The 23,591-nt window shown below is 40.6% G+C and overlaps 1 protein-coding gene across 2 annotated transcripts; it reads right to left on the minus strand.

Annotated features, from left to right (window-relative positions):
* Positions 1 to 44: 44 nt before the first annotated feature.
* LOC117270527 (uncharacterized) lies at positions 45 to 22,152 on the minus strand. 2 transcript variants are annotated; one of them, XM_033648179.2, is made up of 3 exons: positions 21,999 to 22,152; positions 17,069 to 17,190; positions 45 to 12,160 (listed from the first exon to the last, which is right to left on the minus strand). In XM_033648179.2, the coding sequence occupies exon 3, from the start codon at positions 12,113 to 12,115 to the stop codon at positions 707 to 709; it is 11,409 nt and encodes a 3,802-aa protein (XP_033504070.2). In that variant the 5' UTR covers positions 12,116 to 12,160; positions 17,069 to 17,190; positions 21,999 to 22,152; the 3' UTR covers positions 45 to 706. The 2 variants fall into 2 exon arrangements, with proteins under 2 accessions (XP_033504070.2, XP_078029879.1); XM_078173753.1 differs by having other exon boundaries at positions 17,043 to 17,190.
* Positions 22,153 to 23,591: the final 1,439 nt, after the last annotated feature.

Consider the following 23,591-nt stretch of genomic DNA (forward strand, 5'->3'; position numbering starts at 1 on the left):
TTATAATACAATTTCACAGTATTTGAAATGAGTACACAGAAGAGGATGCTTTCAAAGTTTATATAAATGTACTAAAACAGCAATGAGCAATAGACAAGTCCATCCAGATACAGGTCATTTTGATTTCTGTTATCCTGTATATCCATGAAATGCTGTGCTTACTAATTAAGAACAAAGTATGGACACACTCATATTTACAAATTTATGACAAATTCAGTGTCCACAGTTTGTGTCATTTACAAAATATTTTCATTGCAAACTTGCTTTTTCAAAAATAAAAGTGACAATAATCTATGTATAAAATGATCAGAAAAAAAAAACAAACAGAACAGGCACTTTTAAAGTCAGGCGAGACTGTCTCACATGACTATAATACAATTATCTGATATCCACAAAGTCAGCAATGTCCAGTCTCAATTGACCAAAAGAAAAGGAAACATAAAAAAGTGTAATATATTTTCAACTTGTCCTTTTTACAACAAAACTTCAAAGCAGAATATTTACAACCTTATGCATTAGCCATCTGTTAGGCCTCCATTTCTTGAGTATGAGTTTACCCGAGCTTTTTAAAGTATACATTCCTGAAATAAGTCACGAATTACATTCTCAATACAGTTCCATAGAAACCAAGGCAGCTAATAGCATCTGTTTAGTGTGAAACTATAATTTAGAGGCTTAAGGATTTCATTACTGTTAGATGCCCACTTCATTTTCTGTGAACTTCACCTTGCTGTAAGTCAGCTGGCACATTTTCTTGCCCTTGTTTGATCAATGTGCTCTCATTGCCTGGACCTATGGTTACCATGGGGCATCCGACTGCTTGAACTGGGACTAAATACTGAACACCCTCAGTGTTCAGTCTGGGTGTTATGTTACTCACAATGTCAGGACGTATAGCAGGTCCTTGTGGTTCTGCCAGGATGTAACACTGGACATACTGGTTTTGCAATCCCGCCTGCAGTCCAACAAAGTTTGGCAAAACTACCACTGGCATATACCCAAGGAGTCCTGTAGCCACATCTGGGACTAAGTGCTGAGCATCTTCAGTGTTTGACTTTGTCTTGACATCATCATTATGTTTTTCCTCTGTGTCTGGTTCTGGTTTAATATTGCCATGATGTGGATTGTACTCCTCTTTAATCTGTGCGTTTCCCGGGAGAGGACTGTCACAACCTTCACTCACTGGACTCCCACTCAATGGCACTAACATTTCAGTGTCTGGTTCTGATTTCATATTGCCATAATGTGGCTCATGCTCCTCCTCTTTCTTCTGTATGTTTCCCTGGAGAGGACTGCCACTACCTACGCTCAATAGACTTCCACTCATCTGCACTATTGTCCCAGTGTCCAGTTCTGGTTTCATATTGCTATACTGTGGATAGTACTTCTCCTCTTTTGTCTGTATGTTTCCCTGGACAGGACTGCCACAAGCTTCACTCTCAAGACTCCCGCTCATGGGCACTGCCATTTCACTGTCCAGTTCTGGATTCATATTGCCAAAATGTGCATCGTACTCCTTCTCTCCGATCTGTATGTTTCCCTGGAGAGGACTGTCACAACCTTCACTCACTGGACTTCCACACATTGGCAGTGCCGACCAAGGATCTATTGAGAACTCAGTGTCCTCAAAGGACCAAGCCACCTCGTTAGTTTCGACAACATTAAGAAAATCATCATCACTGGAATCTGAATGGTTTCTGCCCATTTTCTTTTTTTTGACTGGTTCTTTCCTGGAATGCTTTTTTGGTTTCTCATTATGTCTCCTGGGAGCAAATATAAATGGCAACTTGAAGACTTCATGTGGTCTGTTTCGATTCATGTCACGCTGCTTGACCATGGTTTGGACTTTGGATGTAGTAGCTATGGAAAATTCCCAGCGCCTGTAATGTTGTGAGCTAAGATCAAAGTTATAGTCAAGAATGTCAAACAGTGTGTGTGGCATGTAGTTTCCTGGGTTCTTGACTGCAAATTTATGGATCTCACACACTACAGCTCTCGTCAATAAATTCAAGTCCAGCTTCTCTTTCTCGCCTGATTTTGATGTGACATCTAGATCCAGACCTATCTCTGTGCAATGGGGAAAACATTTCCCCTTACTCCGTTGATGTGTCTTTGATTTTACGACACTTGTGTTAGGACTTGGCAGCGTGGGTCTTTTCTCCTTAGTTTGAAGTGCCAGCATCCTTTTTTTAATAGTTTCCTTCCTTTCGCTAATCTGCGTGGCAGATGCCTCAACAAGTTTTAAATGCCTGGGTTGTCTTTGTGGCTGAAAAACACAGACTTCATCCAACCATGCGTGTCCACCATCCTTGTGTATTTCTTTACTAAGCCAGACTTTGTTCCATATATCTACAGGCTGCAGGCTCATGTTGAAGTTGTTTTCAATGATTGCACAAATGGTTTTAAGTTTTGACCCACACAATTTTTTGGCAAAACTAGCCACTTCAACGATAATCCCGCTTGTCAATACATGCATGTCAAGTTTATCTTTTGGTTGGTCTTTGTTCACACACAGGTTCAAACCTATTTTCTTGCAGCGAGGGTAGCGGTCCATTATCGTCTCCTCTGTTGCTGAGGAGGTAAGGGAAGGATCCTTTGCAGGCTTTTGTTCTATGCAGTTTGCATCTGCAGAAACTGTGTCTAGCATTATATGTGGATGAGGATGATGCATTTTTTCGGACTCATCCTGATGAAGCTTATCATTTCTGTCTTGATAGCATTTAGGGCAATATTTAGGTCTGTCAGAAATAGGTTCTTGTATGTCAGGGAGTTCAAAAGGCAGATTCATTCGAGTATTGCTACTTTTGTGCTTTCTTAGCCCTCTAACTTTTGTCCAAATTTGCAGCGTAAAAGCAGTGCGATGCAGCTCACTCTTGAAATCAAGATGAAAATTATACTCCAGTATCTCTGTGATGAAATACTTTTCTGCTGAGTGCAGTGCGTTGGCAAATGTATCCACTTCGACCATGATGCCATTGGTCAGTAACTTGGGATCAAGATTCTGCTTTACTCCAGATCCTACACTGAAATCAATGCCCAATGTTTTGCATCTGGGGTAAGAATATAATGGGCAATGTTCTCCGTGAGGTATTGAGAGGATTTGCTGCATTTGATTGGCCCGCAATTTCCACAGCTTTAAATCTAACTCTTCTGGGTATTCAGTCTTGTCGTCCATTACTGCAGCCTGGGAATATCCAGTACCACTTGCATCTAAAGTTTGGTCATTCTGGCAATCTTGATTTAGGTTTGTTGCTTTTGTGCCCTTTATTTTCAAATGTTTTGAAAGTTTTGATGATAGATTCTTTTGCTCACATACAGCAGCAACAATACTTCTGGCATCTCCACTTTGCAAATCGAAATCAAAATTGTGTCTGAGAACGTCAAGACAAATCTGCTCAAATGTTCCACACAATTGTTCTGCAAAGTTTGTCACTTCACTCATTGCTCCATTGGTCAGTTTGTTGATATCCAGTTTTGTGTTTTGTTTACGGTTGTTTACGTGTAGCTTCAGACCAATTTCCTTGCAGAAGGGATAAGGATCCACAATCATCTCTGATATATGTTCTTTGCTTTCAGTGTGTGAATCAGAAGGACACACAGGAGCAACATCACATTCTTCCATTCTTGATTCGATGCTGAGTTCAGAATTGACACTGACCATGCTCTGACTTGGCATATTTATTGACGACATGGGACCAGGAAGTTCAAAGACCTCTTTTGAGAATTTGACTGCATCTTCGCAACTTCTCAGTTTTCTTACTCTTTTCATAATTTCACATGTGAAAAGATCCCTCTGGTGTTGACTCTGCAGGCCAAAGTCAAAGTTGTACTCAAGAATCTCCATGATGAAATCCTGTTGAGATGAATTCATTGCTAAAGCAAATTTAGCAACTTCAAGCAGAACAGAATTAGTTAAAGAGTCAACACTGATGTGTTGCTTTGGGCCAAATCCAACATAAAACTTCATGCCTGCTCTCTTGGACAAGGTGAATTTACCAAACTCTTTGTTTGGTGAGGAGAGGATTTGTTTTACACGGTTAGCACGCAACTTCCACAGAGTCTCTGTTCCCATTTCCTCTTGCTCCATGTCACATTCATTTGGCACAAGAGTCTGTGTTTGCTCTTCACCTCCTGAATCTGTGATGTTCAAATCTAGATCTGACTCTCCCAGAGGACAAGTGTAGTTGCTCTCTGTTTCCATTTCCTCTTGTGCTGTGGCTTTTTCCTTGGTTTGTAGTGCCAGCTTTCTTTTTTCGAATACTGCTTTCAATTCACTTCTCCGCGTGTATGTTGCCTGTTTCCCTTTCCTTGCATGTCTAAATTGTTTTTGTGGATAGTGTTGAATTACATAGACTTCACTTAACCAGGCCTGACTGCCAGATTTTTTATACTTCTTCAGCACTGCAAGGAACATCGCTGCAGGATTGATATCTTGCCTCTGCATGCCAATTTTGAAGTTGTGTTCAAGGACATCATTGATGATCTTATTTTTTGTCCCACACAGTTTCATGGTAAAATTGAACACTTCATTTATAATGCCGTGTGTCAGTAAATGCAAGTCCACTTTATCTTTTGGTTGGTCTTTGTCTACGCACAGGTCCAGACCTATTTTCTTGCAGCGAGAGTACCTGTCAATTATTGTTTCCACTGCTGCTGAGAGAGTGGAGGACAGATCCTTTGCAGGCTTCTGTGCTGTGGAGTTTGCATCAGCAAGGAATGTGTCAGTCATGGTATGTGGACGGGGATGATGCATGTGACCAGCGTCAGATTCATCCTGATGAAGCTTGTCACTTCTGACTTGATAGCATCTGGGGCAACACTTGGTAGATTCTTGTATGTACCTCAGGTCAGGGAGTTCAAAAAGCATATTTATTCGACTAAAGTTGAACTTTTTACGTACTGCTTGAACTGCATACCAAGTTTGCGTTGCAAATGCACTGCGATGCAGCTCATTCTTGAAATCAAGATGAAAATTGTACTCCAGTATATCTGTGATGAAATACCTTTGGGATGATAGCAAGGCTGTGGCAAACTTGGTCAGTTCAACCATGATGCCATTGGTCAGTAACTTGGGATCAAGATTTTGTTTAATTCCAGATCCTACATTGAAATCAATGCCAATTTTTTTGCATCTGGAGTAAGAATAAAATGGGCAATGTTCTTCATGAGGTACTGAGAGGATGTACTCAATATAACTGGCCCGCAATTTCCACAGCATTAAATTGTGTTCATCTTGCTGTTGGATGTCAGCAGAAGTGTCTACATATTGGTTTATGGTAGCAGCCTCGGAAGGACCAGCACTGCTTGCATCTAAATTTGCGCTGTTTTGGCAATCCAGTTGCACCATTGTTGAATAATCTGTTCCTGTGCCTTTTATTTTCCTGTTGAGGCTTGCACAATTTGATACATTCTTCTGCTCCGTTATGACAGGAATTCGTGCAAGAATATCTCTGGCAAGATCAGAATGTCCACTTTGCAAATCAAGATCCAAGTTGTGTCTGAGAATGTCAAGACAAATCTGCTCAAATGTTCCACACAACTTTTCTGCAAAGTTCATCACTTCAGTCATTGCTCCATTGGTCAGGTTGTTGATATCCAGTTTTTTGTTTGGTTGAATTTTGTTCACATGCAGTTTCAGACCTATTTTCTTGCAGAAGGGATATAGATCCACAATCTTCTGTGAAATGTGTTCTTTGGTTTTAGCATTTAAATTAGGAGGACACACAGAGGCAACATCACAATCCTCAACTCTCAATTCACTGCTGAGTTCGGGATTGACACTGCCCATGCTCTGATTTGCCATATTTACTGACGACATGGGACCAGGAAGTTGCAAATACTCTTTTGAGAATCTGACTGCATCTTCACAACTTCTCGAATTTCTTACTCTTTTCATAATTTCACATATGAAAAGATCCCTCTGGTGTTGACTCTGCAGGCCAAAGTCAAAGTTGTACTCAAGAATCTCCATGATGAAATCCTGTTGAGATGAATTCATCGCTAAGGCAAATTTAGCAACTTCAAGCAAAACAGAATTAGTTAAGGAGTCAACACTGATGTGTTGCTTTGGGCCAAATCCAACATTGAACTCAAGGCCTGCTTTCTTGGACCAGGAGTATTCACCAAACGCTCTGTTCGGTGAGGACAGGATTTGTTTTACACGGTTAGCACGCAACTTCCACAGAGTCTCTGTTCCCATTTCCTCTTGCTCCATGTCACATTCAGTTGGCTCATTTCTAAGAGTTTGTGTTTGCTCCTCACCTCCTGAATCTGTAATGTCACCCCACTCTAGATCTGACTCTCCTAGAGGACAAGTGTAGTAGTTCTCTGTTCCCATTCTCTCTGGTGCTGTGACTTTTCCCTTGGTTTGTAGTGCCAGCTTTCTGTTTTTGAGCGTTTCTTTCAATTCACTTTTCCGCATGGATGTTGCCTGTTTCCCTTCACTTGCATGTCTAAATTGTTTTTGTGGATAGTGTTGAATTACATAGACTTCACTTAACCAGGCCTGACTGCCAGATTTTTTATACTTCTTCAGCACCGCAAGGAACATCGCTGCAGGATTGATATCTTGCCTCTGCATGCCAATTTTGAAGTTGTGTTCAAGGACATCATTGATGATCTTATTTTTTGTCCCACACAGTTTCATGGTAAAATTAAACACTTCATTTATAATGCCGTGTGTCAGTAAATGCAAGTCCACTTTATCTTTTGGTTGGTTTTTGTCTACGCACAGGTCCAGACCTATTTTCTTGCAGCGAGAGTACCTGTCAATTATTGTTTCCACTGCTGCTGAGAGAGTGGAGGACAGATCCTTTGCAGGCTTCTGTGCTGTGGAGTTTGCATCAGCAAGGAATGTGTCAGTCATGGTATGTGGACGGGGATGATGCATGTGACCAGCGTCAGATTCATCCTGATGAAGCTTGTCACTTCTGACTTGATAGCATCTGGGGCAACACGTGGTAGATTCTTGTATGTACCTCAGGTCAGGGAGTTCAAAAAGCATATTTATTCGACTAAAGCTGAACTTTTTACGTACTGCTTGAATTGCATACCAAGTTTGTGTTGCAAATGCACTGCGATGCAGCTCATTCTTGAAATCAAGATGAAAATTGTACTCCAGTATATCTGTGATGAAATACCTTTGGGATGATAGCAAGGCTGTGGCAAACTTGGTCAGTTCAACCATGATGCCATTGGTCAGTAACTTGGGATCAAGATTTTGTTTAATTCCAGATCCTACATTGAAATCAATGCCAATTTTTTTGCATCTGGAGTAAGAATAAAATGGGCAATGTTCTTCATGAGGTACTGAGAGGATGTACTCAATATAACTGGCCCGCAATTTCCACAGCATTAAATTGTGTTCATCTTGCTGTTGGATGTCAGCAGAAGTGTCTACATATTGGTTTATGGTAGCAGCCTCGGAAGGACCAGCACTGCTTGCATCTAAATTTGCGCTGTTTTGGCAATCCAGTTGCACCATTGTTGAATAATCTGTTCCTGTGCCTTTTATTTTCCTGTTGAGGCTTGCACAATTTGATACATTCTTCTGCTCCGTTATGACAGGAATTCGTGCAAGAATATCTCTGGCAAGATCAGAATGTCCACTTTTCAAATCAAGATCCAAGTTGTGTCTGAGAATGTCAAGACAAATCTGCTCAAATGTTCCACACAACTTTTCTGCAAAGTTCATCACTTCAGTCATTGCTCCATTGGTCAGGTTGTTGATATCCAGTTTTTTGTTTGGTTGAATTTTGTTCACATGCAGTTTCAGACCTATTTTCTTGCAGAAGGGATATAGATCCACAATCTTCTGTGAAATGTGTTCTTTGGTTTTAGCATTTAAATTAGGAGGACACACAGAGGCAACATCACAATCCTCAACTCTCAATTCACTGCTGAGTTCGGGATTGACACTGCCCATGCTCTGATTTGCCATATTTACTGACGACATGGGACCAGGTAGTTGCAAATACTCTTTTGAGAATCTGACTGCATCTTCACAACTTCTCGAATTTCTTACTCTTTTCATAATTTCACATATGAAAAGATCCCTCTGGTGTTGACTCTGCAGGCCAAAGTCAAAGTTGTACTCAAGAATCTCCATGATGAAATCCTGTTGAGATGAATTCATTGCTAAGGCAAATTTAGCAACTTCAAGCAAAACAGAATTAGTTAAAGAGTCAACACTGATGTGTTGCTTTGGGCCAAATCCAACATTGAACTCAAGGCCTGCTTTCTTGGACCAGGAGTATTCACCAAACGCTCTGTTCGGTGAGGACAGGATTTGTTTTACACGGTTAGCACGCAACTTCCACAGAGTCTCTGTTCCCATTTCCTCTTGCTCCATGTCACATTCAGTTGGCTCATTTCTAAGAGTTTGTGTTTGCTCTTCACCTCCTGAATCTGTAATGTCACCCCACTCTAGATCTGACTCTCCTAGAGGACAAGTGTAGTAGTTCTCTGTTCCCATTCTCTCTGGTGCTGTGACTTTTCCCTTGGTTTGTAGTGCCAGCTTTCTGTTTTTGAGCGTTTCTTTCAATTCACTTTTCCGCATGGATGTTGCCTGTTTCCCTTTACTTGCATGTCTAAATTGTTTTTGTGGATAGTGTTGAATTACATAGACTTCACTTAACCAGGCCTGACTGCCAGATTTTTTATACTTCTTCAGCACCGCAAGGAACATCGCTGCAGGATTGATATCTTGCCTCTGCATGCCAATTTTGAAGTTGTGTTCAAGGACATCATTGATGATCTTATTTTTTGTCCCACACAGTTTCATGGTAAAATTGAACACTTCATTTATAATGCCGTGTGTCAGTAAATGCAAGTCCACTTTATCTTTTGGTTGGTTTTTGTCTACGCACAGGTCCAGACCTATTTTCTTGCAGCGAGAGTACCTGTCAATTATTGTTTCCACTGCTGCTGAGAGAGTGGAGGACAGATCCTTTGCAGGCTTCTGTGCTGTGGAGTTTGCATCAGCAAGGAATGTGTCAGTCATGGTATGTGGACGGGGATGATGCATGTGACCAGCGTCAGATTCATCCTGATGAAGCTTGTCACTTCTGACTTGATAGCATCTGGGGCAACACGTGGTAGATTCTTGTATGTACCTCAGGTCAGGGAGTTCAAAAAGCATATTTATTCGACTAAAGTTGAACTTTTTACGTACTGCTTGAATTGCATACCAAGTTTGCGTTGCAAATGCACTGCGATGCAGCTCATTCTTGAAATCAAGATGAAAATTGTACTCCAGTATATCTGTGATGAAATACCTTTGGGATGATAACAAGGCTGTGGCAAACTTGGTCAGTTCAACCATGATGCCATTGGTCAGTAACTTGGGATCAAGATTTTGTTTAATTCCAGATCCTACATTGAAATCAATGCCAATTTTTTTGCATCTGGAGTAAGAATAAAATTGGCAATGTTCTTCATGAGGTACTGAGAGGATGTACTCAATATAACTGGCCCGCAATTTCCACAGCATTAAATTGTGTTCATCTTGCTGTTGGATGTCAGCAGAAGTGTCTACATATTGGTCTATGGTAGCAGCCTCGGAAGGACCAGCACTGCTTGCATCTAAATTTGCGCTGTTTTGGCAATCCAGTTGCACCATTGTTGAATAATCTGTTCCTGTGCCTTTTATTTTCCTGTTGAGGCTTGCACAATTTGATACATTCTTCTGCTCCATTATGACAGGAATTCGTGCAAGAATATCTCTGGCAAGATCAGAATGTCCACTTTGCAAATCAAGATCCAAGTTGTGTCTGAGAATGTCAAGACAAATCTGCTCAAATGTTCCACACAACTTTTCTGCAAAGTTCATCACTTCAGTCATTGCTCCATTGGTCAGGTTGTTGATATCCAGTTTTTTGTTTGGTTGACTTTTGTTCACATGCAGTTTCAGACCTATTTTCTTGCAGAAGGGATAAATATCCACAATCTTCTGTGATATAAGTTGTTTAGTTTCGGCATGTGAATGAGGCAGACGTACCAGAACAACAGCACACTCCTTAATTCTCAATTCACTGCTGAGTTCTGGAGTTACTCCAACCACACTCTGATTAGCCATATTCATTTTTGATGACATGGGTCCAGGCAGTTGAAAAACCTCTTTTGAGAATCTGACTGCATCTTCACAAATTCTCAGCTTTCTTACTCTTTTCATAATTTCACATGTGAAAAGATTCCTCTGGTGTTGACTCTGCAGGCCAAAGTCAAAGTTGTACTCAAGAATCTCCATGATGAAATCCTGTTGAGATGAATTCATTGCTAAGGCAAATTTAGCAACTTCAAGCAGAACAGAATTAGTTAAAGAGTCAACACTGATGTTTTTCTTTGGGCCAAATCCAACATTAAATTCAAGGCCTGCTTTCTTGGACATGGTAAATTGACAATAATCTTTTTCTGTCTTTGGTGAGGAGAGGATTTGTTTTACACGGTTAGCACGTAACTTCCACATGATCTCTGTTCCCATTTCGTCTTGCTCCATGTCATGTTTATTTGATGCATTTCTTGGAGTCTGTGATGGCTCTTCCCCTCCACAGAGCCCCCTTTCTTCAGGTTGACTTGCAAATGGTGGGTTCACATTTGAGTTTACAGTTGGTGAACTGGATGAGATTTCAGTGGTGGTGCATAAAGGCGTACAATAAGCAAGATAACTTGGCTCTGAGTCTCCAGCTATGTCAGAGTTCAGTGAACAACTTTTTGGGCTTTGTAAGTGATCCAGTTTGCCAGTGTATCCTGGATTTGTGACTTTGTCAGAGTCTTGATCAGACTCTCCTAGTGGAAAAGTGTGACAATGATCTCCCTCCGCTTTTTCACTGGTACACAAATCAGTGTGATGAGAGAGTGAGTTTGTCTCCATGTCTTCAAACTGTTCTATTCTGTGTCTTTTGTTTGCCCTTTCACTTGATCTTGGCAGCGCCCTCTTTTTCTGGTCACTTTTTAAATCAGACTGTCTTCTTTTCATCACATCCTTGAGGTGATACTGTGAGGCTTCCACATTGGACAGTGTTGAAAACTTAGTTCTTTTTAAGGGGTTTGTCTGGAAGGAAAACTGCTCATCTTTAAAATTTAGGCTGATTTTGGTACCAGTAGCGAGGAGTCGATTTCTTCTTCTCAGCAGGTGACATATCTTGAACCACAGTCGACTTTTCCCTTGTTGACTTTTGAGATCAAGTTCAAAATTGTGCTCCAACACATCAAGAACAATAAGGCTGTAGGATGCAGTCAGTATCCTGGTAAAGTGTACTAATTCTAACATTACTCCATTTGTCAGCAAATCTGGATCTAGACTTTGTTTCGACCCAACGTCAAGGTTCAGACCAATTCCTTCACTGTAAGGAAACAAAAGGGGAAGACAATCCTCCTGTAGTTCTTCTGCTGACTGTGCTTTTGAATACTTAAATTCATACTCATGTTCAGTGTCATCACCAGGTGCTTTGTCCATCTCTACTGAGAGGCCTTCTGTCTGTAAGTATTCTTTGGATGTTACTTGTGAACACTTGAATTCATCCTCATGTTCACTGTCATCACCAGGTGCTTCGTCCATCTCTTCTGACAGACCTTCTGTCTGCAAGTATTCCTTGGATGTTACTTGTGAAAACTTGAATTCATCTTCATGTTCACTATGATCAGTTTCATCCATCTCCACCAGGTGCTCTGAAGATGCAGTGGTCAGTCCATAGTTGCTGTTGCGTTCTGCCTTAGATGATGTGTCAAACAGAGTGAAAACTTCATTTTTATCTTTAGGAGGTTTCCTGATCAGCTCTTTGACTTTGTAATAAATACGAGCAGAAAAATCAATCCGCTGTTGTTCATTTTCAAAGCCTAAATCAAAATTGTTCTCCAAAATGTTTGTCAAAAAACGCCTTTTACTCTCGTTCACGATTTTAGCAAAGTTACAAATCTCAAGTATGACACCATTGGTCACTAACTGTAAGTCCAGTTTTTTCTGTGCGCTGGATGCTACATTAAAGTCCAATCCTATTCTATTGCTGAAATAGAATGGATCTGGACGTCTTGAATATTTCTTAACATGCATAATGCGCCACTGCCATACTTTGTTGGCGTCCATCTTCTTTGTCCTGCAGGTGTCTGTGTTGTCCATCTACAGTGGTCTAGTGTTCTACTTGGTCATCTATGTCTTCCTTTCCTGTGTTCAGTTCAGGAGAAAAAAGGACAAATGACACACTATATCTCATCTGTGAGTCATACACAGTTGGAATGTATCATGTAATATTTATCAGAGTAAAACACACAACATTTGATACTCATAGATTGTTAAATGTGAGGATTTGCAGGTTTGTCTCTTTCTTGTTAATTTAAAGAAGAGATTAAACACTCAACAATTATGACAGTGGTTTGTTTGACTTTTAACTTTTGCGAGATACAACACAGCTATGAAACTTGATATCCACCTCGCTTTCCTAGAAAACCTGATTGTGATTTTCCCGTTTCATCAGCTGGGCAAGGCCATCTTACAACTTAAGTCAAGTTCAGGCAGCTTTTCACTTTCACTGCTGACGTTTTGACTCCATGGGAACAGGTCCTACCACTATATTTGGTCTTAAGCCCCGTTTCCACCAAGCAGTATGGTACAGTTTAGTTTGGTATGTTGTTTTTCACCCCTCTGTTGGGGTTCCTAGCACACAGGTCTGGTACTAAAAGGTGGAGCTGTGAACACGACAGTCTGTTGATTGGTCAGTAAAGGACGGTCACTCTGCTCAGGGCTGAGTTGTGGCTAGTTTTGAGGTTACTGTTTATACCTTGAAGAGTTTTATTAGTAAACTGTAACTATAAAATGAAAGGATGTTATGCTGCCTCTTGCAGGAGATAGAGTCGGAGAAATAGTGATTGCATTTACTGGGCCGACTGCCGGCAACTTTTAAGGTGGAATGTTAACTTGTAATGTTACTCAACGCATGAGTTGACGACATGAATCCATCAGCGCAGCTTAAATTTCAATGTGACAATTTTGACCATTACTTTAGTTTTTATTGTCTCTCTTAGATGACATACACTTTAAGTAACAAGTGGATCTTTTTGTTTATATGAATTTCACCTGGGTTATGTAAACTGCATATATTCAAATCCTCACTTGGTGTCATTCCTTTGGGCTCTGGCAACACTAAACTCCTGAGCTTGCCTGAGAAGGACTGAATGCACAAACCTGCTACTTTTAAATATCCCATGGAGAAAGACTCTCATTGCAGCATGTTTTACTTTGTTCTGAAAATGTTGGCATGCAACCTAATTCTGTGGATGATAAACAGATGCAGACTTCCTTCTGTGTCAAAATACAGTGAGTGCTTGACGGAGAAGTGGGTGACAACAGCTCCACCCATATTTTAGGATACTGTTAACAGTGGAAACACTAACTGGACCTTTAGTCTAGGTACCATGTCTGAAGGGTTACTTTGGGTTCCAAAAGTACCATACCGAAAGTGTTGGGTGGAAATGGAGCTTTACTGGCTCAAAAACCATAGCCAATTATTTTTTTCTATTCTATCTTTCTATTCTATCTTCTATCTCATCAAAACTCTCAAACCCTATTACATCAACACTCATTAAAAACAAGTTAAATTATAGCTGCTGCGCAGCAATGGTTGGGGCTGGACAAATTTAGGCAATTCTGAGCAACAAGAGGCAGAATAGGAAGACAACAAGAAAGTTGCCATTGTGTACATTTTGCATCAGTTGAGGCTTGAACTCACAACTCTCTGACACCAAGGTACATCTTCTATCTGACTAAGCTAATTAGCAAGTGATAGGGTTGTGCCGATGGGCGATCCCATCGGCGACAGAAGGGTTGTTTCACAATGTCTTTTTTAAATGACGCGAGGTGTGGGGGGGGGGACAGCGCGTGTGTTTGCGCATGCTGACAAGATCGAGGCTGAACGAGGCTGAGTGAAAGGAGACAGAGGGAGGCTGCTTAGTGAGAGAGCGGAGGGTGGGGGGAGGGGGGTAGATCAACGCCTCCGCCCGCTCGACACTAACACGTATGTCGCAGATTTCAACCAGCAGCAGAAACGAAAGGTGAATTCTGCAGGTTGTGGGTTGAACGGGGGTCACAGACACAGACAGGAATGTATTCCTCTCAAATACGGCTCTGCGATGCAAGATAACGGCTTACCGAGCTGTGGCGGCACACAGGTTTGTGACGTGTCAGAGGAGAAACGAGCCGTTCACATTTCTCTCTTTGTGGCAGTTAACGGTCCACAAACCTCACCACACTTTAGGAACTTTTCTTAACTTATATTATTTTATTTTGATCCCTCCTATGTTAATCACTTATTGATGCTGTTTTTGATAGGGATAGACCGATATGGATTTTTTAGGGCCGATGCCGATTTTTTTCCATCACCCTTAGCCGATGACCGATTATGGACTGCCGATTTTCTTGAGCCGATATTTGGGGCCGATACTGCTTTTGCTCCCTCAATTTACATAAAAAAAATGACACAATGATAACAAATATTACAGGTCTCAAGTTTAAAATAAGAAACATTTATTGAACAGTAAAAAATACTAAAACAAGATGGAAAGTTGAGGTAGAACAGGTAGAATTATTATTATTATTATTATTATTATTATTATTATTATTATTGTACATTCAAATAAAAAAAAAGAGTTCAGTGCTCTTAAATCTTCCAGTAATGTCTTTATAAAATAAACAAATGTTTAAGCTGAAGCATAAATAAAACAACAACTACTGTACACAGTAGGATTTGCTGCATGTGTGCTGCAGGGTCTTCCGGCAACACAGAGCTGTCAGTGGATGCCTGTCTGTAAATCATGCCAGGGAAAAAATAAATCCGCGAACCCACGCACGTATCAGCCGATGCCGATACAAGTAAAAAAACTCAAATATCGGCCCGATATATCGGCCGGCCGATGTATCGGTCTATCCTTAGTTTTTGAAGTATGAATAAGTCAATAAGTAATTTATTCCATTGAAATATCATTGATGTATTATAGAAAAGTGATTTATCTTTTTATAAATGACAAAAGGCACATCTGCCTATTTTCGCTGTGGTATCGTGATACTACTCAGAACCGTGATACTTTCATTGGCATCGTACCGTGGGTCCCAGTTTTGGTACCGTGACAACACTAATCTGGAGGGGGTTCATCTGCAAAAACTAATGAAAAACTAAACAACGGCATTCTGTATTCGGCCAAGCATTTAATTTTATTCGGCTTTGGCCACAAATTTTCATTTCGGTGCATCCCTAGCAAAAACTGTGGGAGGAGATAGGTTTAAGAAGTTTTACAGATTTTGGAAAAAAAAAAAACAGTAATGATCTTCATAATTTGCAATACAATGTACAAACGGTCTTTCAGTATTGAGGCTACATTTTGGTGAAAGTTGTGAAGTTGTACCACATATGGTTGATTTGTTATGAACATTGAAGTTTGATTGCAGTGTCATATCTTGTCTAAGGTAAAGTTCAAATGAATCACAATCATCAGTGTTTCATCTCCACTTAAGTATCTGTGGGTTTTTAGACTGCTGATCAAAAACATAGATCATTTCTTTGGGTCTCTGGGTATTTGTGATGGGCATTAAACAACATCTGACATCGCCTTGGCTAAATGATTAAACACTAAAACCAAACACTAAACTAAAACCATGTTGCAATTAAGTTGTAAGCATTTCTTTAGAAATGAGATACAGTGATTCCTCAAGCAGCAATGCGCGGGAGCTGGTGTGTTTTGATTTCGTCACAGTACAACTGTAGTACTGCATACTTAAATTTAAGACCAATTGACCCATAGTTATCAAAAGCTTTGCTGATACATACCTCTTGAAGCTCATGGAGAGAATGCCAAGAGTGTGCAAAGCAGTAATCAGAGCAAAGGGTGGCTATTTTGAAGAAACTAGAATATAAAACATGTTTTCAGTTATTTCACCTTTTTTTGTTAAGTACATAACTCCACATGTGTTCATTCATAGTTTTGATGCCTTCAGTGAAAATCTACAATGTAAATAGTTATGAAAATAAAGAAAACGCATTGAATGAGAAGGTGTGTCCAAACTTTTGGCCTGTACTGTACGTATGTCTCTGTAAAAGAAGAACACATCTCTAAGCATAAAAGCACTGAATATTTCTGATTCTGAAACTAAACATGTAAATTAATGTAAAGTCGCCGCATTGGTCACAGTACGTGCGTTTACATGGAGCCATGTATTCCTTTTGCATTCGGGTTGGAAGCCCTACCCGAATAGAAATGCTCCTTGTAAACACCTCAACCCGAATGAAAACAGCCAACCCGAAAGAAAATCTAATCGGGTGCACAGGGGTGGAATATTCCTTTTCAGAACCCGAATGGAAGAGTTTTTCTGTCTTGTATACACCTCCTCCCCGATTACAGACATTCCGTTCTTTCTGCGCATGCTCGTTGCCGATGACGTATACAGCGTGCATAGCAACGGGCTGAGATAGAGCAGACACGGAGCACTCACCGGTTTCCATTCGCCAAAGCACGGTCATCTATCTCCCTTCTCCTCCTCAACAGATGAAGCATTAGCAGAACAAGGTTGTTGTCGTACTGCTGCTTCAAGAACAGAAGCAAAACAAGCCCAAAAAAGGCACTAAGAACGGCATCGTCAAGTATCTTGTTATCTGGAACGAGGACTACAGTGTTTTCTTCCGGTAAACGTAACATTGCCCCGCCCCCTATCCAATCAGAAACCTTCCCTGCCCCAAACCTTGCGCAGACCCAAATAAAGGCGATTAAACTGATCTCCCGTGTAAACCCTCATTCGGAATTAATATTTCCCATGTAAACTACCTGGAAAGACTTTAAATCCGAATGATTTCATTCAATTTATTTCATTCTGAATGAGAAGCCATCATGTAACCGCACCTAATGTGTTACATTAATGCCAATCTATTGAAAAATCATCTCTGTACATTGCCCATATTCTTTGTTCTTCTTCTACTGTGTTAACTGTTATGCACCTAAGTACCAGGGCAAACTCCTTACATGTGAAAACCTAACTGGCAATAATCAAGACTCTAGTTACAGACCAGTGTGATTTGAGTTTGCTCCACACCTTGTAAGACATGATTTAGGTTAGGAAACAGCTCCTCCAACATGTCTGGCCCACACTGCATGTCTGCATCCCGGTTGGACGTACTCCAGTCGGCAATGTGACGGTGTTGGTACTGTGCAAGCCTGAAAGAAACAAGTTTGAATGCTCATTAACTCGTGTATGCAAGACTTGCATGGCACTCCCAAAATATGAACATCAACAACAGAATTTTGAGTGTATGCCTGTTGCTAGGCGGACATGTCAATGCTAATATTACCAGTACAAGTAAAAAGCCACGGGTCACATCCACAGGGCTTGAAGCAAGAAAAAATCCTGTGCCTGAAATTTTTTTAGAGGGCCTTCTGCGCTAGGGGGGTCTGGGGGCGTGCCCCCCCGGAAGAAAATTTTGAACATTTGACGTCTAAATGAATTAATCTGGTGCACTTTGAGAGTATCAATCAAGTATCACATCAAGGAGCTAGAATAACAATTTCAAGGTTTTTAATAATGAAATATGAACAGTTCACCAAAAAAGGAAAATTTGGTCATCAGCTACTACAAAATGGTTGGGGCCGGGCAATTTTAGGCAATTCTGAGCAACAAGTGGCAGAATAGGAAGACAACAAGAACGCATTAAAATGTACGTTTTACATCAGTTGAAGCTTGAACTCACGACCTCTGACACCAAGGAGCATCTTCTATCTGACTGAGCTAATTTGCAAGTGACAACTCATCGGTGGCTCCACAAATTATCTCACTTATCTCTACCACACCGCCTCTTTCTCTTTCCATATGTGTGAATTGCAACCCCCAACCTGTAGCCATTTCTCTCTCTCTCTGTGTGTGTGTGTGTTTTCATCTCTCTCGTGTCTAGACCAAACTGAACAAATATTTATAGACAGACAAGCAACATCATAATTAAACAGGCTTTTATTTTTTAAATTTATTTTATTTTGAAAACTGGCCGGATTCTCTCTTTTCTGTCTCTCTCTCTCTTTTCTGTGTCCGACTTCCTGTTTGGTATGATCCGCTCTATCCAGATTGACAGAGGCGCTCACAGCTCGTGTGAAAAATAGACCAGATGCCGAACTGAAGCACTGCAGTGCGCGAGCCTCCACAGGTGCTCCGCTCACCGGCCTGTGTGGACAGTCAGATAGGTTAACATGGACGCCGACTGAAAACTGCCTCCCCTGCTGGGCGCAGCGCTTCGGTTCTGTGTCCGGTGTGTCCGTGGCGTGACTGAATGAGAGACTGTGAAAACTTAAGGCCCGCCCTACTCTGCCTCTGATTGGCTAGAAGTCCTTGTTTACCTTGAGTAATGTGATACACCATTGGTAGTTGGAACTATCACTTTGCTTTGCTTTAAAACGACTGGTTAAATTGCTGCTGCTACGGCAAGATAATAAAATATTCACGAGAAAAAAATATTCCTGCATCAGAATATCCCTGTGCCGGAAATCCGGCACCGTGCCGGAGAACTTCAAGCCCTTCATCCATCATTCTTATAAAGTCTATAGGTTCATGGGACACACACTGTGTTTGTCTATTAGACTAGCTCTCAATATTCCATCCCATAAACACCCATTATATAATCTGACATTGTCTGAAATTGCCATGAAACGTTAACTGCGATTTACTGGAAAGCATCTTTATTATCATATCTGTTTAGTCTTACTACCTGTTTAAACTTGCAATCATTTTCCTGCCGTGTTAAAAGGTAAATGGACTGAATGTGTACAGCGCTTTTCTAGTCTTCTGATCACTCACAGTGCTTTTACACTACATGTCACATTCACCCATTCACACTGGTGGCTGAGGCTAACATACATTGTGCCATCTGCTACTCGGTAACCTTTCACAAGCACTCACACACCAATGGAACAGCCATTGTGAGCAATTTTGGGTTCAGTATCTTGCCCAAGGACACTTCAACATGCCGACTAGAGGAGCAGGGGATCGAGCCGCTGATCTTCTGATTAGTGAATGACCCTCTCTACCTCAGAGCCACGGCCCGTACATTAAAATATGACATAAAATAGTAGTATGGCCCTAAGGAACGGTACACAGTTTGGATCTCTGGTCGCTGATTTCCCACTCTTATTAGCCTATGTGGAAATTAATCGCATTTTTTTTTTTTTTTTCAATTTTTGGGAAAATGACTGAGCAAAACAAACGTGAATTTGTAATTGCTGTGACCTCCATGTCAATTTTCAGTTGCCTAGGGCAAAAACTGTGGCCGCCAAAGGATGGGGAATTTTTAGTGAAAGACCAACCACCTAACCAACTGACAGATCGCAGGCTACAGGGCTACTGGTTGCAGCTAAAAAGCAAAACATTCAATTTTGCATGACACTAACAAATAATAACCTCCTCCTGCTACATAACGTTAACATTAATTACCATCCTGTGAACTCCATCTTTAACTTAACATTTCCATCTTTGCTCCAATAAATGCAATCTTACATTTATTGTTCCAACATATGGATTTCATTTCTTTTACGTCCATTGATTGACTTTTGCAAAGCAGTGTAAACACAAAGACACACCAAGTGCAAAAGACAAAAAAATAAAGCAAAATGAAACACTGACACAACAGCAAACAGAAAAGATTAAACATAAGTTATCCTACATGCCACAGGAATTAACGCTCGGATGCCACGACAGATACGGGCAGGGCCAGACAGAGCTTAATGAGCTTCTTCACCTCCGACAGCATGGAGCGCGTTTGGGGCTGCAAGGTTTGCAAGATGGACACAACATCTTGGATGCCAAGGCTACTGTATGTAGTCAGGCAGGCTGCATATCACATCAAAAGCATAGATCTATGCATTAATGATATTAAAGAGATAAATGTTGTCAAACAAACTGTGTTTAAATTCAGATTCTTTATTTTTTTAAAGCGCCATGCAGTGGGTAGGGAGGCTGATGGGGTGCAGGGGGCGGATGGGAGGGGGTGTGGCCACCCCCCGCACCCCTAGTTCCAACATCTATGCCCACACTTCATCAGTTGACAAACGGATTTTAACATTACATGGTAGCTTTACTCTTGTCTTCAGCACTGGAATAATGTAAAAGAGTGCAGTGATTAGTCTAGACTACGGAAGACGAGAACGGCCATGTATTTTTTATTTTTTTTGTGCACTGGTATGTCATGATATGATATGATATGTGTCTATGATATGATAACGACTTATCATTTCATTATCTCGATATAACAAAGATTGTAATCTCGTCATACCGAATTAATTATCTCGTTATGTCGATATAACAAAGATTGTTATCTCGTGATAACGAATTAATTATCTCGTTATGTCAATATAACAAAGATTGTTTTCCCGTGATAATTTTCAGGTCTGATGATTGCGCACTGGTTAATGTGATCGTCTTGATTTCAGCCTACAAGAGCTGCTGTGGTGCTGCTAGATGCCTCCTGCTGCTGCTGTTATCATTAGTCACACTTCTACTGTTATTATACGCATATGATTATTGTCACATACTGTATATTTCCAAATAGTCGCCCGGTGGCAAATAGCCGCCGGGCACCTAATAGCCACGGGGGGTTTGACCCGATTTTGCGTATTAAACGCTGGTCCGATTCAGGGCGATTATCTCCTCATTCATTGCCTCAAGGAGGGACAGTTTGCGCTTTTACGCACGGGTCGGTGGTGAAGTGGCGCACATGACTTGTGCTACAGATGGAAGGACGGACGGACAGACAACCACGTATCTAAAACAGATAATACATCTGGCTACATCTTTCCCACATCAAATATCCGCGATCACCTATACCCGTGTGCGTAAAAGCGCACACAATTCCGTGTCCTCTCACCACGGATGCTGTGATTTGAATGGCCCGGTACTCATTGTAGCCCACTCTTATAAGACCTTATAAGGTCCCTGAGTCCTGACAGTGAGCTATTGCGAGCCTGTAGAAGCCGTGTTGTATGTCAGCGATTTTCACCGGGGACGCACACGAGTAATTCAGGCTGACTTTACCTGCTTTTCAGTGAACTCCTCCGGTAATTTTATTAAAAGGCATGGCATATAGGTCCACGGTAAGATATTATTATTATTATTATTATTATTATTATTGGGTCTTATAAGAGTGGGCTACAATGAGTACCGGGCCATCAAATCACAGCATCCGCGGTGAGAGGACACGGAATTGTGTGCGCTTTTACGCACGCGGGTGTAGGTGATCACGGATATTTGATGTGGGAAAGATGTAGCCAGATGTATAAGGTGTGTTATCACTCCTATCACGAAATAAATGTTTGCTTTTGATGACTCAATTAACAACTGACAACCAACCATTACTCGTTAAAAATATATTAACAAAATGTTTCAAAAATTAATTTTAAACTTTTTAAAATTACACCACGGTACCAGATACTGTAAGATAATGTGATGTGTCACACTTATAATTCCCTCACGCAAACAGTGATAAATAGGTTCCCCGTGAAGGTTTCTTTAAATAAAATTAAATTACATTTTTCAAGGCAGAGTTTGCCTCTTTGTTTGGAAATGGGTACGAAAATCAAATCAATCAAAAATCAAAATTTCATTCATAACTTTTTGTGCAGGCCCAGTTGAATAATGCAACAATAGGCCTAATCTGTGGCTGTTGTGAAGCAGAAGGCTTTGTATGCACTGTGATACTTTGCAATATCAGGAAATGGTGCCATGGTATGGCACAGATATTCTGAACTTGTTACTTTTCAGCACAGCATCAAAGCAAATAATGCATAAGCGGGCTCCACTGCGACTTTAAGACTAAAATTGAGCACTTTTGATCGTTTATATTTCATATACGAAGATGAACAATAGTTTGGCGCACACAATATCGGGATAACTTGGGCATGCAAAGCGAACAGGGAGCCCACGTAACATAGAGAAAAGCACAGCCTCCGCCATGATCGAAACAGAACGAAATAAACGGGTGTGCACGTACCAAATGTGGGCTGAACAATCGCTGAGAATTCCTTCTTCACTCCCAACACGACATAATGTCCCCCAAACGATGTCTTCACTTATAAAAAACAGCTTAAAATCTCTCAACTGTCGAAGAAACAATGTCTATACGGCGCGGAATGTGCAGGAAGTGACGAAAGATGATCGAGGGGCGGGTGACGGGTCTGGCGGGGACTTCAAAATAAAAGCGTCTAAGAGTGACTACTAGCGGAGTAAAGAAATAACGGTTTGACAAAGAAAAGTCTTCACCTGTTCATAGAGATTAGATTGGCAGTAATTAAAACAGAAATACAATAGAATTATTAACTCGCAGTAGTGATAAACATAATTGATGTCGACTTTTCTTTTCGTTCTGGGGTGTAAATGTAATAAAATAAACACAAACAAAGCAGACTAGAACAGTTTAAATCAGAATTAGAATCACAAATACTTTTATCTCTGGAGGGAAATTGAGATTCATTTCTGTAGCTCTGATGTCAAATATAGAGAATGTAGGCATAGAAACAATAAGGATAAGTACTAAGTATGGTGGTGGCAGTTTCTACTAGACAAAACACATCAAGTCAGAAACTTGTCTCTCTGTAGTAGTTTAATTCAGCATCTGCAGATGAGAATGAGCTGAGTGCAAGAGTGAGCCCTGTTCACAGGAAATGTCAGATACTTATATTCGCTGACAACGACAACACCTGAGGTCAGGGACTAGTAGTAACTAGTATTGTCAGAGTGGTGACAAAGCAGTTTGGGCCATCTTATCTAGTCATGTCCTTGGACATTAAGTAAAGCACTCACAGCTTGTCACACACTGACAAAGAGTAAATGTCATGTAAGGGACTTGTGCTTGAATGAAATATACTCAATATGCTTCAGTGGTAACACTAGTATGTAAAATATTTAAGATTTATAAAATATGTATTCGGTGCTGGGTCTGTAAAGTGTAAAAAAAATATAAAAATATGTGCCTTATGATACAATAAAATGTATAAAACTAGATTGTAAAGTAAGAAATAAAAGAGTATGTTTTGAATGCGACCATGTACAACACAATACATACTGAGACCTTGTGTTTTCATATTTTGGGTTTACTTGACCTTATACGTCATTCTACTTAACTCAGACCTGTTGTCCTTGTTCGTGGACACTTCTTTGTGCCATCTAGTGGTAAGGTAAGGTAAACTTTATTGTTCCCTAAGGGAAATTCATCTTGGGAACAGTGCTACATTTCATTGCTTCACGGGACAAGATAAAAACACTATCACAGGGACAGTTCTATCACATAAAACAGACATGGACTACATTTAACAATCACAACACAGAAACATACAGAGACGTCTAAAGTGCTGAGTGCTAAAGTGCCGTGTATTTAATGCACTAGTTTTTAACATTGTTCAACAGCTTAATGAAGGCTGGAACAAATGATAATTTGAGGTGGTTTGTTTAAGAGCAGTAAAAGCACAATACACTAATCCATGTAAAAACAAGATGGCAGCCATCTCTGCCAAGTTAGTCTGCAGCCGATTCTGACACAAAAGTGGACAAGGATCAAAACCTGATCACATTTTATGGTTGAAACTTT

This window comes from Epinephelus lanceolatus, chromosome 13 (assembly GCF_041903045.1).
Source record: "Epinephelus lanceolatus isolate andai-2023 chromosome 13, ASM4190304v1, whole genome shotgun sequence".
Taxonomy (NCBI): domain Eukaryota; kingdom Metazoa; phylum Chordata; class Actinopteri; order Perciformes; family Serranidae; genus Epinephelus; species Epinephelus lanceolatus.